Here is a 15,216-nt window from a genome sequence, read left to right as displayed (position 1 = left end):
GAAAATACACACAAACTTTGTCACATGCACTGAATACAACAAGTGTAGACCTTACMGTGAAATGCTTACATTTTCTGCTGTCATAGCACCCTCTATTTGCCGCATAGTCAAGCTTTCCTTGCCCTTCATCCTCCTCCCAATTAACTATTACCTCACTACACACCTGAAATCAGTTTTGTTAGTATGGCAATTTTGTAAACCCAATTTTTGCAGTTCTGTACTTCAAAAATTGAATAAAATAAAGTTTTCCAATTAAAAAACGAGTTTCATTTTTATGCAGTGCACAGGAGGTTGGTGGCACCTKAATTGGGGAGGTAATGTCTGGAGCGCAATGCGTGGGATGGTAAACACATAATTAACATGTTTGATGCCATTTCGTTTGCTCTGTTCCAGCCATTATGAGCCGTCCTCACCTCAGCAGCCTCCTGTGATGTAGTGCCTGTAGAAAGTCTACACGCCCTTGAACTTTTCACATTTTGTTGACAGTGCCTCAGTTTCATGCATTTAAAATAAGGATTTTTCCCACATATCTACACCCCATATTCCACACATTTTAAGGAAAATGTGTTTAGAAAAATATAATTGGATAAGTTGCCACCCCTGAGTTAATACTTGGTGGAAGCACCTTTGGAAGCAATTACAGCTGTGAGTGTTGGGATTAGGTCTCTACCAACTTTGCACACCTAGATTTGACAATGTCTGACCATTCTTTACAAAACTGTACAAGCTGTCAAGTTCTCTGGGGAGCGTTGGACAGAAATCTTAGTCATGCCTCAAATTTTTGATTGAATTTAGGTCTGGGCCACTTAAGGACTTGACCTTTTTATTCCTTAGCCACTTCATTGTACTGTAGCTTTGGGTTGTTGTCATGCTGAAAGGTGAACTTCAGTCCCAGTTTCAGCTTTATGGCAGAGGGCAGCAGGTTTTCCTCAAGGACTTTTCTGTGCTTTTATTTTCTGTTCTGTCCGGATAAGTCCCTGACGATGAGAAACATCCCCATAACATGATGCTGCCACCACCATATGTGTTTGGTCTGCGACAAATGTAACACTGCATTTAGGCCAAAAAGTTACATTTTAGTCAGACCACAAAACCCTTTGCCACAGCTACAATCTCCCAAGTGTTTTTTTTGCATACTTCAAAACTGATTCAAGGTGGGCTTCTTTGAGTAATGGCTTCCTTCTTGCCACCCTACAATACATGACATTTGTGGAGTGCTTGGGATATTGTCACATGCACACTGACCAGTCTTGGCCATAAAGCCTGTTGCTCTTTCAAAGTTTCCATCGGACTCTAGGAGCCTCGCTGATCAGTCTCCTACTTTCTCAGTCATCCAGATTGGAGGGCAGCCTGATCTAGGCAGGGTCTTGGTGGTGCTATACACCTTTCAATTATTAATAGTTGTCTTGACCGTGCTCAAGGGATATTCAAGGCCTTAATCTTTTTATAACCATCCTCTGTTCTGTCCCGGAGTTCATTTGAAAGCTCATGGTTGAGTGTTTGCTTTGCAATTCACTACCCATCAGAGGGAGCCTACAGGAATGGCTACATTTATCCTAAAATCATGTGAATCACTACAATTTAACACAGGTGGAGGACAATTAACTTGGTAGGTGATTTAGGATCGCTAGTACAAGGGAGGTGGACACTTGTCCAACCAAGCTATCAGTTCACAATTTCTTTTGATACATTTTTCTTTTTTTAATTTACTTGAAAGTTGTGGGGTAGGATGCAAAGATCAGTGGATAAAAACGCTTTTTAAATTCCAGGCTATAAGGCAACAAAAGGTGAACATTTTAAAAGGGGATGTAGACTTTCTATAGGGACTATGTGTGTGGAGATCTTGATGAAGGGGGTGAGCATGCTCACACGCAAGCATGGGGTCACGGGTGGGTACCACTACAAACACACTAGTAAGAGTTGCACCTCTTTATTTGGCTTCTCAGTCATAACATAACAGCAAAAGACGGCTGCAAAAAGCACTCCTGGCTGTCCCGCCGTAGACATTTTATAGAAGGCATGATAAGTAGCCTGGTTAAATCAGATTGAACACTTCTCACCAATGAAAACAATGTTGTGTAGCATTTACTCTGCTTCAACCAGGCTAGATAAGAACACCCATTTCATACAACTGACACTTGAGTCAGATACAATTTTCACAAATACAAGGGACAAATGAGTTAAATGCTGGTATGACGAGCTGTGTCATTCGTTTGATGTGCAAACCTATGAAAATGGGCCCTACAGAAGAGGCTCTCGACCTTCTACTTGATGCGGTTCCATTACCATCTCTAACCCTTCAGTGACTATTGGAGGCCTGGAAGGAGTAGTCTAAATCGAGCCTCCGCCATATTGCCTTCCCCTATCCAGTCATTTCAGTTTGTTGAACACAGGAATGAGCTAGGGGCCAAAATGATGGCCACTATCCCAACTACACTCACTGATGCCAATGACTTGGCAAATCATTAGCTCTGTTCGACTGACCAAAAGGCAAGTGGGGTTGGGGTGGYGGTTGAGTTGAGGGCAAAACAGACCATTACAAAATGTCCTAGCTTAAAATATACAGGACTACAAAGACACAGATTAGCAAATGAAATGTAATACAGTAATAATAACATAACAATAATAGATACAAGTAAAGATAAGAGTAAATAACTTGGATAGTCATATATAGAACATTAATAGGGGTAAATAAGATAGGGGTGAACAAGAGGGATATGGTGGAGACTGCTCTAGTGTCCATACATATCGTATATCTTATGATTGTCTCCGAAGTTGATGTCCCAGTCATACTGCCAGAAGTGGAGGATCTCCTGCGTGTTCCTGTGCTTTCGCAGCGCGTGTGATGTAAATGTCTGTTTGCAGTAGGGGAAAGCTGAACATTGAAAGTCTGTTKGTGTGGAGGGTACATTTGTGTGGGTGTGTAATGTTGTTCTATAAAAGATAAGTGAATCTAGAAGGAGAATGTGTGACATGCGAGTGGCGTGTGGGTTTTGCGAGGGCATCGCGAAAGTGATGTTTCATGGGGAAACTGAATATGGCTTTGATGTGTGGATAAAACTAAACGTGTCAGCAATGTGTCCACAAATGCTCCTCCTCTCTTCTTTATAACAAAAATAAACATCTTCTTAATTCAACCCTAAAAGAGGGCATAACACAGTTTTAGACATTCAAAAAGTACAACATTTACATAAATTAGTAATTCAACACTAATAAGGGATGAAATAGTGCCAATTTAAAAAATACATCAATTTAGTGTAAAGACAGATGGATCATTAATTTCACTAGTAAAAGAAAGGGGAGATATTTTCTTCACACAGGGTCATCTGATTCTAGATCTGGGAAAAGCACTCAAATAGCRTTCATGTATGAGTGCTGATATAGATTAGTTTGGCCTTTTAGATTATAATCAATTAGATTATAGGGACAGGGGGGGACAGGGGGGGGGCTGATCCTACATAAGCACTCCTACTCTAAGATGCTGTTTTAATATGGGCCCAGATTATAAGAGAAACTTCTAGAAGGTACTCGGCTACTCACCGTGGTAGCGGTGGCCGGGGCGCTGCTGTCGTAGAACAAACTCTTGTAGCGGCCCTTTTCCTCCTTCTCCTTGGAGCGGATCCTCTCCTCCATGGCCCTCAGCTCCTTAGCCACCGAGGGCCCCAGCGACGGGTCCAGCTCCACCACCTTGGCAAAGTCGGCCCGCGCCTCCGTCTCGTTCCACACCGCAGCGTGGGCCTTGGCCCGCTTGAAGTAGGCCTTCACGTTGTCTGTGGGGGTGGGAGGCAAGAGTGTGTCAATGGGAAAGARACTGGTGTGTTCAAATGTTAAGTTTACACACATTTAAGTTGAGTAGCTGGTAGTACGAAATAACAGTTCAAAAGGACTTGTCATTCACTAGCAACAAGCCTACTGTAGACCGATAAAACAACAGCAAAAATAACAAGTTTATTTGTAAAGGGATTGTCTTAAGTAATGACAGTGCGGCAACAAATTACACRTTCGCTTTCAGAGCATAGCTTATTGTTATGTGAATTCAGCATATTACCTGGTAAAATAACGGTAAAATAAATAAAAATAAATAAATATTCACTTGATCCTAGGGCAGGGCTACACCTTGAATGTAATTCAGAAGTGTGTGACTCACCCTCGTATTTGGAGAGGATGGAGGAGCAGTGGTCCAGCACCTCGTAGTACTGACCCTGGATCAGCTGACACTGGCAGTAGTTCAGCATCAGGGGCGTGATCATGAGGTCCAGCTTGATCCACCCCTCATCGCCCGGACGCTCCTAATTGGAAGAGGGGCCAAGGATTGGGAGGAGTTAGAAGACTAGTCACTTATTTAGTGGGGTTAAGACGTTCTACAGACAGGGAATGCATAGATCTCATTTGACATGACAAGCAGAATGGCTAGTTATCTCAGCTAAATGAAAAGCAATTTGTCTAAAGTGCTCTAAATATTACCCTACTAAATAAAAATGCCCAAAAAAGCATGGGGACCAGGTTTGAAGTCAGAAAGGTTTACCTTCATCTGCAGGTTCTTCAGACARGCGATGGCGTTGTGGTACTTCTCGGCCGCCTCCTTCACGTCGCCCTTCTTGTACAGGGCGTTACCYTCCACRTGGATCTGAGGCACCACCTCCAGCTTCTCGTCGTCCGTCATCGCCCAGATGTCCAGTCTGAACGAGCCGGGCGTCAAAACCTGGGAGAGAGGCGTCAATCGTATTATTCCATCAAAATGTATTTTTATGCAGTGAACTGACAGAGGCATGAGTGCTGCTTGGRTGATAAAAGGGTTAGAAAACATTTTGATGTAGTGCTTTTAACAAAAACTGTTGTCACAAAATGCTTTTACAGTAACCAGGCTTAGACCCCCAAAGAGCAAGMAGTAGCACTGGCAAAGGAAAACTCTTGAGGACATAAACTTTGAAAGGAAGGGTGCCATCCTCCTCTTGATGTCGTGGTCGAAGTTCAGACTTCATTTAACCATCTAGGTGAGACAGATGTCCATTTACTTAATGCCCCAAGCAAGGAAGGTGCTTTGCTCTAAGAAATACGCAGTAGCACCGTGGCAAGGAAAATTCCCTGGATGGAAGAAACCTTGAGAGGAACCAGACTCAGAACATGGTGCTTGGACCCCTAATGGAGAAGAAATAAGCCCCCCCCTCACCTCCATGAGCTCCAGGGTGAAGACCAGGGGCTGAGGGTTGGCCTGGAGCTTGTCGAGGTCACAGTGGCCCAGGGAGTGGTGTGAGTGGATCTGAGCAATGCCACAGCAGTGTCTCTGGCCCTCCAGGGGGTCCTTCCCTGCACTGATGTTCCTCAGGGACTGGGACACCAGCGGGTATAGGGCTGTGTGCTGCGGGGAGAGAAGGAAAGAGGATGGTTACATTACATTCACTGGGACAAATTGAGGGACTGGTGGTTATGAAAGTACAATTAAGGCAGTTCTCTGAAGGGAAACAATTAACAAAACATACTGACAAACCCTGTCAAATTCCATAACGGTCAATATTTTCGCCACGAATTGTATGTGTGTGTGTGTACAGATGTAACAGTCTCTAATCCATCCAAGTCAACCATATTAAGTTGGGCGACCCACCTTGACGTCACATGTGAAATCTGCCACCTCTCCCTCCCTCATGGTGGCAATGACTCGCTCCCACACGGCCAGCTTGAACTTCTTCCCCAAGATGAGTTCCATGGGCTTGCTCCGGCCCCCCATGGTCCTGGAGTCATCCAGYACCGTGCCATCACACAGGCTGGAGCGGTAGTGGAATATCACCTGTTGGAAAATTGAGGGGATAGAATGGAGAACRGGTATTACACAAAGTGGATAAATCATGTAATACACTGAACAAAAACGCAACATGTAAAGTGTTCCATGATTCATGAGCTGAAATAAAAGATCCCAGAAATTGTCCATATGCACAAAAAGCGTGTTTCTCTAAAGAGTTTAGCACAAATGTGTTTACATCCCTGTTAGTGAGCATTTCTACTTTGTCAAGATAATCCATCCCCCTGACAGGTGTGGCATATCAAGAAGCTGATTAAACAGYATGATCATTATACAGGTGCACCTTGTGCTGGGGACAATACAAGGACACTCTAAAATGTGCAGTTTTGTCACACAACACAATGCCAAAGATGTCAAGTTCTGAGTGAGCATGATATTGGCATGCTGACTGCAGGAATGTCCTCCGGAGCTGTTGCCAGAGAGGTGAACGTTAATTTCTCTACCATAAGCCGCCTCCAACGTTGTTTTAGAGAATTTGGCAGTACGTCCAACCRGCCTCAACTGCAGACCACGTGTAACCACGCCAGCCAAGGACCCCCACATCTGGCTTCTTCCCCTGCGGGATCGTCTGAGACCAGCCACCTGGACAGCTGATGAAACTGTGGGTTTGCACAACCGATGAATTTCTGTACAAATGTCAGAACCCGTCTCAGGGAAGCGGATCTGCGTGCTTGTGGTCCTCACCAAGGTCTTGACCGGACTGCAGTTCGGCTTCGTAACCGACTTCAGTGGGCAAATGCTCACCTTCGATCTCCACTGGCACGCTGGAGAAGCGTGCTCTTCGYGGCTGAATCCCGGTTTCAACTGTACTGGGCAGATGGCAGACAGCGTGTATGCCGTCGTGTGGGCGAGCGGTTTGCTGATGTCAACGATGTGAACAGAGGGGCCCATAGTGGTGGTGGGGTTATGGTACTGGGCAGGCATAAGCTACAGACATCGAATACAATAGCATTTTATTGATGGCAATTTGAATACACTGAGATACAGTGACAAGATGCTGATGCCCATTGTCGTGCCATTCATCCACCGCCATCACCTCATGTTTCAGCATGATAATTCACAGGCCCATGTCCCAAGGATCTGTACACAATTCCTGGAAGCTGAAAATCATATCAAACTTTATTTGTCACATGCGCCGAATACAACATATGTAAATAGTCCGGGTGGCCATTTGATAAATTGTTCAGCAGTCTTATGGCTTGGGGGTAGAAGCTGTTAAGGAGCCTCTTGGTCCTAGACTTGGCGCTCCGGTACTGCTTGCCGTGCGGTAGCGGAGAGAACAGTCTATGACTTGGGTGACTGGAGTCTTTGACAATTTTTGGGGCTTTTCTCTGACGTGCCTAGTATATARGTCCTGGATGGTAGGAAGCTTGGCCCCAGTGATGTACTGGGCCGTACGCACTACCCTCTGTAGTGCCTTACGGTCAGATGCCGAGCAGTTGCCATACCAGGCRGTGATGCAACCGGTCAGGATGCTCTCGATGGTGCAACTGTAGAAATTGAGGATCTGGGGACCCATGMCAAATCTTTTCAGTCTCCTGAGGAGGAAAAGGTGTTGTCGTGCMCTCTTCACGACTGTCTTGRTATGTTTGGACCTGATAGTTTGTTGGTGATGTGGACACGAAGGAACTTGAAACTCGTGACCCGCTCCACTACAGCCCCGTCGATGTTAATGGGKGCCTGTTCGGCCTGCCTTTTCCTGYAGTCCACGATGTMYCAGTTCTTCCATGGCCTGCATACTCACCAGACATTTCACTCATTGAGCATGTTTTGGATGCTCTGGATCGACGTGTACGACAGCGTTTTCCAGTCCCCACCAATATCCAGCAACTTCRCACAGCCATTGAAGAGTGGGTCAACATTCCACAGGCCACAATCAATCAATCAACAGCCTCTATGCAAAGGAGATGTGTTGTGCTGCATGAGGCAAATAGTAGTCACACCAGATACTAAATGATTTTTCAAAAAAATAAAAAAATTCAGTGCCCAACATATGCATATCTATATTCCCAGTCATGTGAAATCCATAGATTCGGGCCAAATTAATGTATTTCAATTGACTGGATTTCTTTATATGAACATGACATTTTTTGTTCAGTGTAAGTGACATGCATTGTACTGATGAGTGTTTTTTCTGTTTTGTAACAATAAAATGTGTAGTCTCTACACAATCACTTGCCAGCAGGCCGAACATTATTATATACACAAGTTGGACAATAAATGCTGATAGAGTGAGCTGGTAAAAGGTTTATAATGCATGTCTTTCACAGATTAAAAAACTCCACATAAAAAGAAATTGGAGATTTTATCAACAGGAAAAAGCAGAAATTCACACGGATTATCCAACAATACTGTCGATCATGCCGAGTATCCAATTAAAACGTATAACTAATGTTTACCGACCAATAAGAGACGAACATCAATGAAAATGTGTCCATCCTGTAAAAGCCCCGCCCTCTTACAGTTTCACCAAGACAATTATCGTTTTTGWTCCAATAATTACTTGTTARCTGATAATTTCTGTAAATAACAAACTATAACTCTGTCTACCAGAATTAACTAAAATAAGGTAATGTATGCGTCACCTCTGAACATGTAGAACCTCGATAATTACGCTCCATGCTAACGTTAGCAGCTAGCTAATAATGCTAACCAATTTAGCCAGYCATACGCATACAAAACTACTCTTTGAACGTGGATTAAATGCAGTATTTTATAACTCACCTTGGTCCCATCAGGAAACGTTGACAGATCTCCTTTGCCAGGACTGACTACTTTCTTCTGAATGCCTTCTGCGAGTAGCTTGGTAGCCAGTTCCTCCATCCTTGTTTCCCCGAGTGTCAAAAAGCAGCCGATTGCCTATCTTCGGGAGCTCGAGAGAAACCAACACATACATTGACGTCACTGCTGACGACTAGGGACTTCAAGCAGTTTTGTGATTAGATTACTTTCTACCAGTTGAATGTCATTGTCCATTGATTATTTTTCACCACTCTTCTCCAACATTTATGTGGTTAAGTTTTCCCTACATACCAACATAATGCTTTTCAAAAGCTTATTRTATCCAAAAATCTGCATATAGGATACTCTTGCACTCAGAATTGATGAGCTATACACAAGCGCAAATACTCATCCCATTCATTAAAATCTGGGATCTGCGGCCCCACCAAACACATCAGAAAAATACCTAATACTTGATAAGTTTGGCACCAACAGCATCACAGCCRTCCTAAAATGCCCATACTGTTCGCATTGCATTACTGCAACAACAGCGCTACTAACAAACACTGACTCACGGAGACCTAAAAGTAATATACCAAAAAATTTAAAAAAGTTTATTGTAGTTTCACAGTCATTATGTACTCACGAGACATGACAAACAGGGCAAATCAGACTCCCTTCTCTTCCATACAGGATGTGCAGGAAGCTTATTGAGGCACAAAGTGGTTGAGTCCGTAGTAGTGGTCAGTATAAAGACAGGGTAAAAATGTTTTACAAAATAAGAAAAAACATCCATGGAACAATGTATTTCTGTTACATAATTGAAAAAAGTATGATTCTGGAAATTGGACCAAAGAAAAGGTGTAGTGCAATAGGTCATTTTTCAAAATAGGGCAAGTAGAAGAACTTGAAGCCTCTTCTTCCCCGAACCGCACAGCTGATGTAAATCACATGGTACACTGAGGGAGAAGGAGAGAAAACAATTACCACACTGTTTTAAKAATTTCTGTAGTAAATATATGAAGGTATAGTAGGCCGTCATTGTAAAATAAGAMTTTGTTCTTAACTGACTTGCCTAGGTAAATAAAGGTCAAATGAAAATAGTACTGCACATGTTGCCTGTATGTTATTTAATCTGCAGATTACTTGTATCAACATACAGTGACAAGTATGTGACAGTGGGGACTCCTACAGACCATTACAGGAATGTTTAAGGTAAACATTCCTCCCAAATGCACTGTCCAGACATTATGATTAGAAAGACAGAGAAAAGCATGAAAGACGTGTGAAACATAAAATACATTGGACAACACAACCAAGTCACGGTAAAGACGCTATATACCCCCAGGAATGAAGAGAAGAAATCCAGGGATGAAGAAAATGGCACTTGAGACCCCTGTGGAAAAGGTCAAAGATCAAGTTGTCAAAGCCCACAGTAAAAGACAACCAACCAAGAACAGACATCTTCACTTTGTGACAACACACCCCACATTAACTGAGGTCTCTTACCTGCATCCGGATTCAATTGTATTACGACACCAGTAAAAATGAGAGCTGAGAGAAAGAAAACATGGAAATTGAATGAAAAGGCAATATCTCAAGATAACTAACAAGAGATATGAGAAGACAATGAGGAATTATTCTGAGGAAAAGTTCAGTGCCATGAATACATTACAATGGCTGACAATCGGTGGTAAAAAAAAAAAACATCTATAAAATATAAAGCGCCGTACACAAACTAAATGTTCGACTGCAGCGTTCCCCAACGCGCAATTGTTTTCTAGCCTCGTAATAACACACAATTCAATGTATCAGCAAACCTTTGGTTAGTTGAATCAAGTGTGTTAGTGCTGGGCTGATACCTTGCGCGTGCGTTCGCCCAGGAATGGATTGGTGAAAAACACTGTTGCAGGAGAATCATGGGAGGTGTCATTTCTTTCAGCAGAGATGGTGTGACTTACCGACTCCAGTGACGAGGAGAAGGAATGAAGCGAGGACCACTCTTCTGTCTTCTTCACCAGAGGTGAGACGTCCATCTGAGGAAAACGTCAGGGTTTTTGTCATCATGTGCGGATTGAGAGTGCTGGTGTGTGAGTACATCCTTGATCTTATGCATTATTGTGGGCATGGTTCAGTGTAAATGCTTTCTTGTGAATTACTGTTTGTGTGTGTTTGTGTGCGTGGKTAAATACCCGCAGCACTGTGCAGAGAGCTGGGTGACAGAACTCAAGGTGCTGAACGACCACTGGGAGCTGCAGTAAGACAGAGTAGCGGGATCACTGAGGGGGAAGAAAATGGAATGTTGTACATCTTTATTGATAACATAGAAAACAAGGAACACACATTTACATTTGAGTATGCCATTCTCATCTAGGTAATACCAGATGYAATCACAACACKCCAATGAAGACACACCTGATTTTGAATAAGTTATTGAAAGAGGAATTGCCATTGCTGCCTAAGACGTCTTCATTTTCCAGATTCTGTGCGAGCAGAGAGAGTAAAATGTTAGGTCACCACCACACAACATTACACCCATATATCACTTGTGTGTGTGTGTATGATGGGGCATCACCTGGTACTTCAGACTGCTGCTGTGGTCSGGGGAGCCAGCCACAGCGGAGGCCGGGTGAGTCTGGGGTTTGGCAAAGGACAGGGTACCGAACGTCATCTCTCCCCCCTCTCTGTCTTTCTCTCGGCCCTTCCATCCTTCCTTCTCTCCAYCGGACACCCCTTCKTCCTCTCCCTCCAGCACAAACGCGTCATCGATGCTGAACTGCGTTGCCATAGCTGGCGGTTGCCAGTACTCTCACACCTTGCTGCTGCTTTGGTTGATATACACTGTGGGTTGAGGGGGAAATTCAGCAAACAATCAAAATGTACAAAAGCAGATTTTCTACCCAAGGGCCATATATGTGGACGTCMACATAGGGCTCTGATCTARGCTAAACTAAAGTTATGGCTTAAGTGGATTCGTCTGKTGTTAGCTGTTCGACGTGTGATATCGACATCATACAGCCTTTGGGTTAATGATYAACCACATTGAAGCTTAGGCTGCATGTCGTTTTCAACAAAGAAAATTCTGAGATATTTATTAGATTTTTTCCTTTCGTATTTGTTACGTTCATCTGAATTAAACAGATCTTGCGTAAATCTGATTAACCAAATTGTTTACAACTCCATTGCCACTGTACCCTCCAACCCTGCGATTTGCAAACACGTTTTCGTAGATAAGGACATTAAGCGGCATAACGTATACTCACGTAAACTCGTACATCGCCTTGGTCCGTATAATTGCCCTTATTTTAGCGCCCCAAAAATGTAATACTTCCAGATCAACTGTAATGTCAATACCATTGTAAAGCACAATTTCTCCCCTTCCAACAAAATCAATTACATGACCTAAACACTGCCCGTTTCTGCATAATTCAAGCAGGCAATGAGCAGGGTCGGGTCTTTTTAAAAATGGCGGGTGGGGAAGCTAAACTAATGCGTGATAGTGAGAAGGACAGATGTCGCGTGGGGAAATTGCTTTTTTCACTCGATCTGTCCAACTTATCGCCTCAAATGTAAATATAACACTATAAAGAGTTTATATAATGTGTCATTACATACCTATTTGAAGGTTTGTGTCGAATTTGAATCAGGTTTTTAGGGCGGTGCTAAAGTGATCTTAGAAGTAAACAGCGGCTTTGAGAATGATGATCGCATGCAATGATGACGCAAAAAATGACTAGGTATCCCCCCTTACCCCTGTCACTGTCCATTTCTTGTTTTTAAACGATGAGAGAAGTGCTACACCAAGTGGAGAGAGATTGTAAGACAGAAATAGTTGCTTTATGCGTGCTGTACGTTACATGACACGTCAAGATGTAACGGAGGGTCAGTTTTCAACTTTTCTCCAATACTATAGAGCCATTACCATGTCGATCAACGCTTGAATAGAAACCTAGTTCACACCCCCGATTTTGAAGTCAACACAGTCGCTACAGTCCCATTAGTTTTCTTTGTAGCCTCGTTTGAATGTCGCAGTTACGCACATTTGTACGGAATGGGGTGAGTTTACGTTACTAGTAACGTTATCCGGTTGAAAAACGTTAGCTAAGTGGTAGAAATAACAAACAAAGAACGTTGCTAACTAATAAWCACAAATGCCTTTGTCGTTAACGTACATTATTATCTGAAGCTCTGAGAAATTATTGGAAACATTTAAAAGCAACTTTTAATAGCTACTTTAGCACTGTTGTTTTGTCTACATTGTCTGGTTGCACTGCTCCGCTAACGGCTAGAAAAAAACTTACTCTTTTTCAGGCGATTTTACTTTGACTTTCCATCTTCACATAATTACATTATTTACTGTAAGCTTTTGTTTGCAATATGTCATACAAATCACAGCATACGGACTGCAAAAACGTCCCAAAACTTTAGGGCTTCGTATTTGCATCCGGTTCCCGATTGAAAATGACTGAGTGAAAAGTATTCGGATTCGAATACGCCCACATGAAAAGACTCTAGTAATCGATCACTGACTTGCAATGTCGATCTATCATGTACTTGGGGCAAAAAAGTTTTATACACAAAATAACACAAGAATGTATATTTTCATTCGTTCATGTTATGTTTATAGCATAACAACAAGCGGCACACGGAACTATTAGATTGATGCATATTTGTAAAAAATTGACTTTATCAATGCTAATCAAGATGAATATACATAACTAAACAAAAAAATACRAAGATAAACTTTAAATCATWAACAGTAATAATACTGGRAAAATATACTGAACAAAAATATAAATGCAACATGAAACAATTTCACAGATTTTACTGAGTTACAGTTCACATAAGGAAATCAGTAAATTKWAATATATTCATTTYCCMCTAATCTATGGATTTCMCRWKACTGGGAATACAGATATGAATCTGATGGTCATAGATACCTTCAAAAAAGGTAGGGGCRTGGATCAGTATCTGGTGTGACCACCACTTGCYTCATGCATCTCTTTTGCATRGAGTTGATCAGGCTGTTGATTGTGGCCTGTGGAATGTTGTCCTACTCCTCTTCAATGGCTGTGCGAAGTTGCTGGATGTKGGCGGGAACACGCTRTCGTACGTGTCGGTCCAGAGCATCCCAAACWTGCTCAATGGGTGACATGTCTSTTGAGTATGCAGGCCATGGAAGAACTAGTAAATTACTCTAGAAATTACATTTTCAGCTTCAAGGAATTCTGTACAGATCCTTGCGACATGGGGCCGTGCATTATCATGCTGATAAACACTGAGGCTTGATGGTACGCGGATGAAAATGACAATGGCGCCTCAGGAATCTTTCACGGTATCTCTGTGCATTAAAATTGTCATTGATAAAATGCAGTTGTATTCAATGTCGTAGCTTATGCCTGCACATACCATAACCCCACCACCACATGAGGAACTCGTTCACAATGTTAACATCAGCAAGCCACTCGCCCACATGACGCCATATACAGTTGAAAGTCTGCAAGTTTACATACACCTTTAGCCAAATACATTAACTCAGTTCACAATTCCTGACATTAATCCCAGTAAGAAAATCCCTGTTTAAGGTCAATTAGGATCAACCACTTTATTTTAGAATGTGAAATGGTCAGAATAAAAATAGAGATGATTTATTTCAGCTTTTATTTCTTTCATCACATTCCCAGTGGGTCATAAGTTTACATACACTCAATTAGTATTTGGTAGCATGGCCTTTAAATTGGTTTAACTTGGGTCAAACGTTTGGGTTGCCTTCCACAAGCGTCCCACAATAAGTTGGGTAATTTTGTCCCATTCCTCCTGACAGAGCTGGTGTAACTGAGTCAGGTTTGTAGGCCTCCTTGCTCGCACACGCTTTTTCAGTTTTGCCCATAAAATTCTTACAAGATTTGAGGTCAGGGCTTTGTGATGGCCACTCCAATACATTGGCTTTGTTGTCCTTAAGCCATTTTGCCACAACTTTGGAAGTATGCTTGGGTCATTGTCCATTTGGAAGACCCATTGCGACCAAGCATTAACTTCCTGACTGATGTCTGATATGTTGCTTCAATATATCCACATAATTTTCCTGCCTCATGATGCCATCTATTTTGTGAAGTGCACCAGTCCCTCCTGCAGCAAAGCACCCCCAAAACATGATGCTGCCACCCCGTGCTTCACTGTTGGGATGGTGTTCTTCGCTTGCAAGCATCCCCTTTTTCCTCCAAACATAACGATGGTCATTATAGCCAAACAGTTCTATTTTTGTTTCATCAGACCAGAGGACATTTCTCCAAAAGTATGATCTTGTCCCCATGTGCAGTAGCAAACCGTAATCTGGCTTTTTTTATGGCGGTTTTGGCAGTGGCTTCTTCCTTGCTGAGCGGCCTTTCAGATTATGTCGATAAAGGACTCGTTTTACTGTGGATATAGATACTTTGTACCTGTTTCCTCCAGAATCTTCACAAGGTCCTTTGCTGTTGTTCTGGATTGAATTGCACTTTCGAACAAAAGCACGTTAATCTCTAGGAGACAGAACGCGTCTCCTTCCAGAGTGGTATGATGGCTGCGTGGTCCCATGGTGTTTATACTTGCGTACTATTGTTGTACAGATGAATGTGGTCTTGCTCCCAAAGATGAACCAGACTTGCGGAGGTCTGCAATTTTTTGTCTTAAGTCTTGGCTTAATTATTTTCCCATGA

General features: G+C 42.6%; 2 protein-coding genes and 1 pseudogene across 3 annotated transcripts in view; 1 reads left to right on the top strand and 2 right to left on the bottom strand.

Moving 5' to 3' along the window:
* Window positions 1-1,914: 1,914 nt before the first annotated feature.
* Window positions 1,915-9,256, bottom strand: LOC111958291 (AH receptor-interacting protein). Of its 2 annotated transcripts, none has more exons than XR_011475724.1 (8): window positions 9,165-9,256; window positions 8,522-8,669; window positions 5,603-5,785; window positions 5,171-5,359; window positions 4,526-4,702; window positions 4,144-4,289; window positions 3,541-3,770; window positions 1,915-3,139 (listed from the first exon to the last, which is right to left on the bottom strand). XR_011475724.1 is itself a non-coding variant. In XM_024138477.2 (8 exons), exons 2-8 carry the CDS (start codon window positions 8,618-8,620, stop codon window positions 3,134-3,136), a joined length of 1,026 nt encoding a protein of 341 aa, XP_023994245.1. In that variant the 5' UTR covers window positions 8,621-8,669; window positions 9,165-9,256; the 3' UTR covers window positions 1,915-3,133. The 2 variants fall into 2 exon arrangements, 1 of the variants encoding a protein (XP_023994245.1); XM_024138477.2 differs by having other exon boundaries at window positions 4,148-4,289.
* On the bottom strand, window positions 9,107-13,005 carry LOC112071026 (transmembrane protein 134-like; annotated as a pseudogene).
* The window catches only part of LOC112071025 (plasma protease C1 inhibitor), a 9,390-nt gene continuing 6,700 nt past the window's right edge, over window positions 12,527-15,216 (top strand). The window contains exon 1 of the mRNA XM_070439214.1: window positions 12,527-12,574. Within this exon, the coding sequence (XP_070295315.1) occupies window positions 12,542-12,574 (33 nt within the window). The 5' untranslated portion in view covers window positions 12,527-12,541. The remainder of the gene's footprint in view (window positions 12,575-15,216) is intronic.

Source organism: Salvelinus sp. IW2-2015, unplaced genomic scaffold (genome assembly GCF_002910315.2).
Source record: "Salvelinus sp. IW2-2015 unplaced genomic scaffold, ASM291031v2 Un_scaffold1497, whole genome shotgun sequence".
Lineage (NCBI taxonomy): Eukaryota > Metazoa > Chordata > Actinopteri > Salmoniformes > Salmonidae > Salvelinus > Salvelinus sp. IW2-2015.
This window is presented reverse-complemented; position numbering and strand designations above follow the sequence as displayed.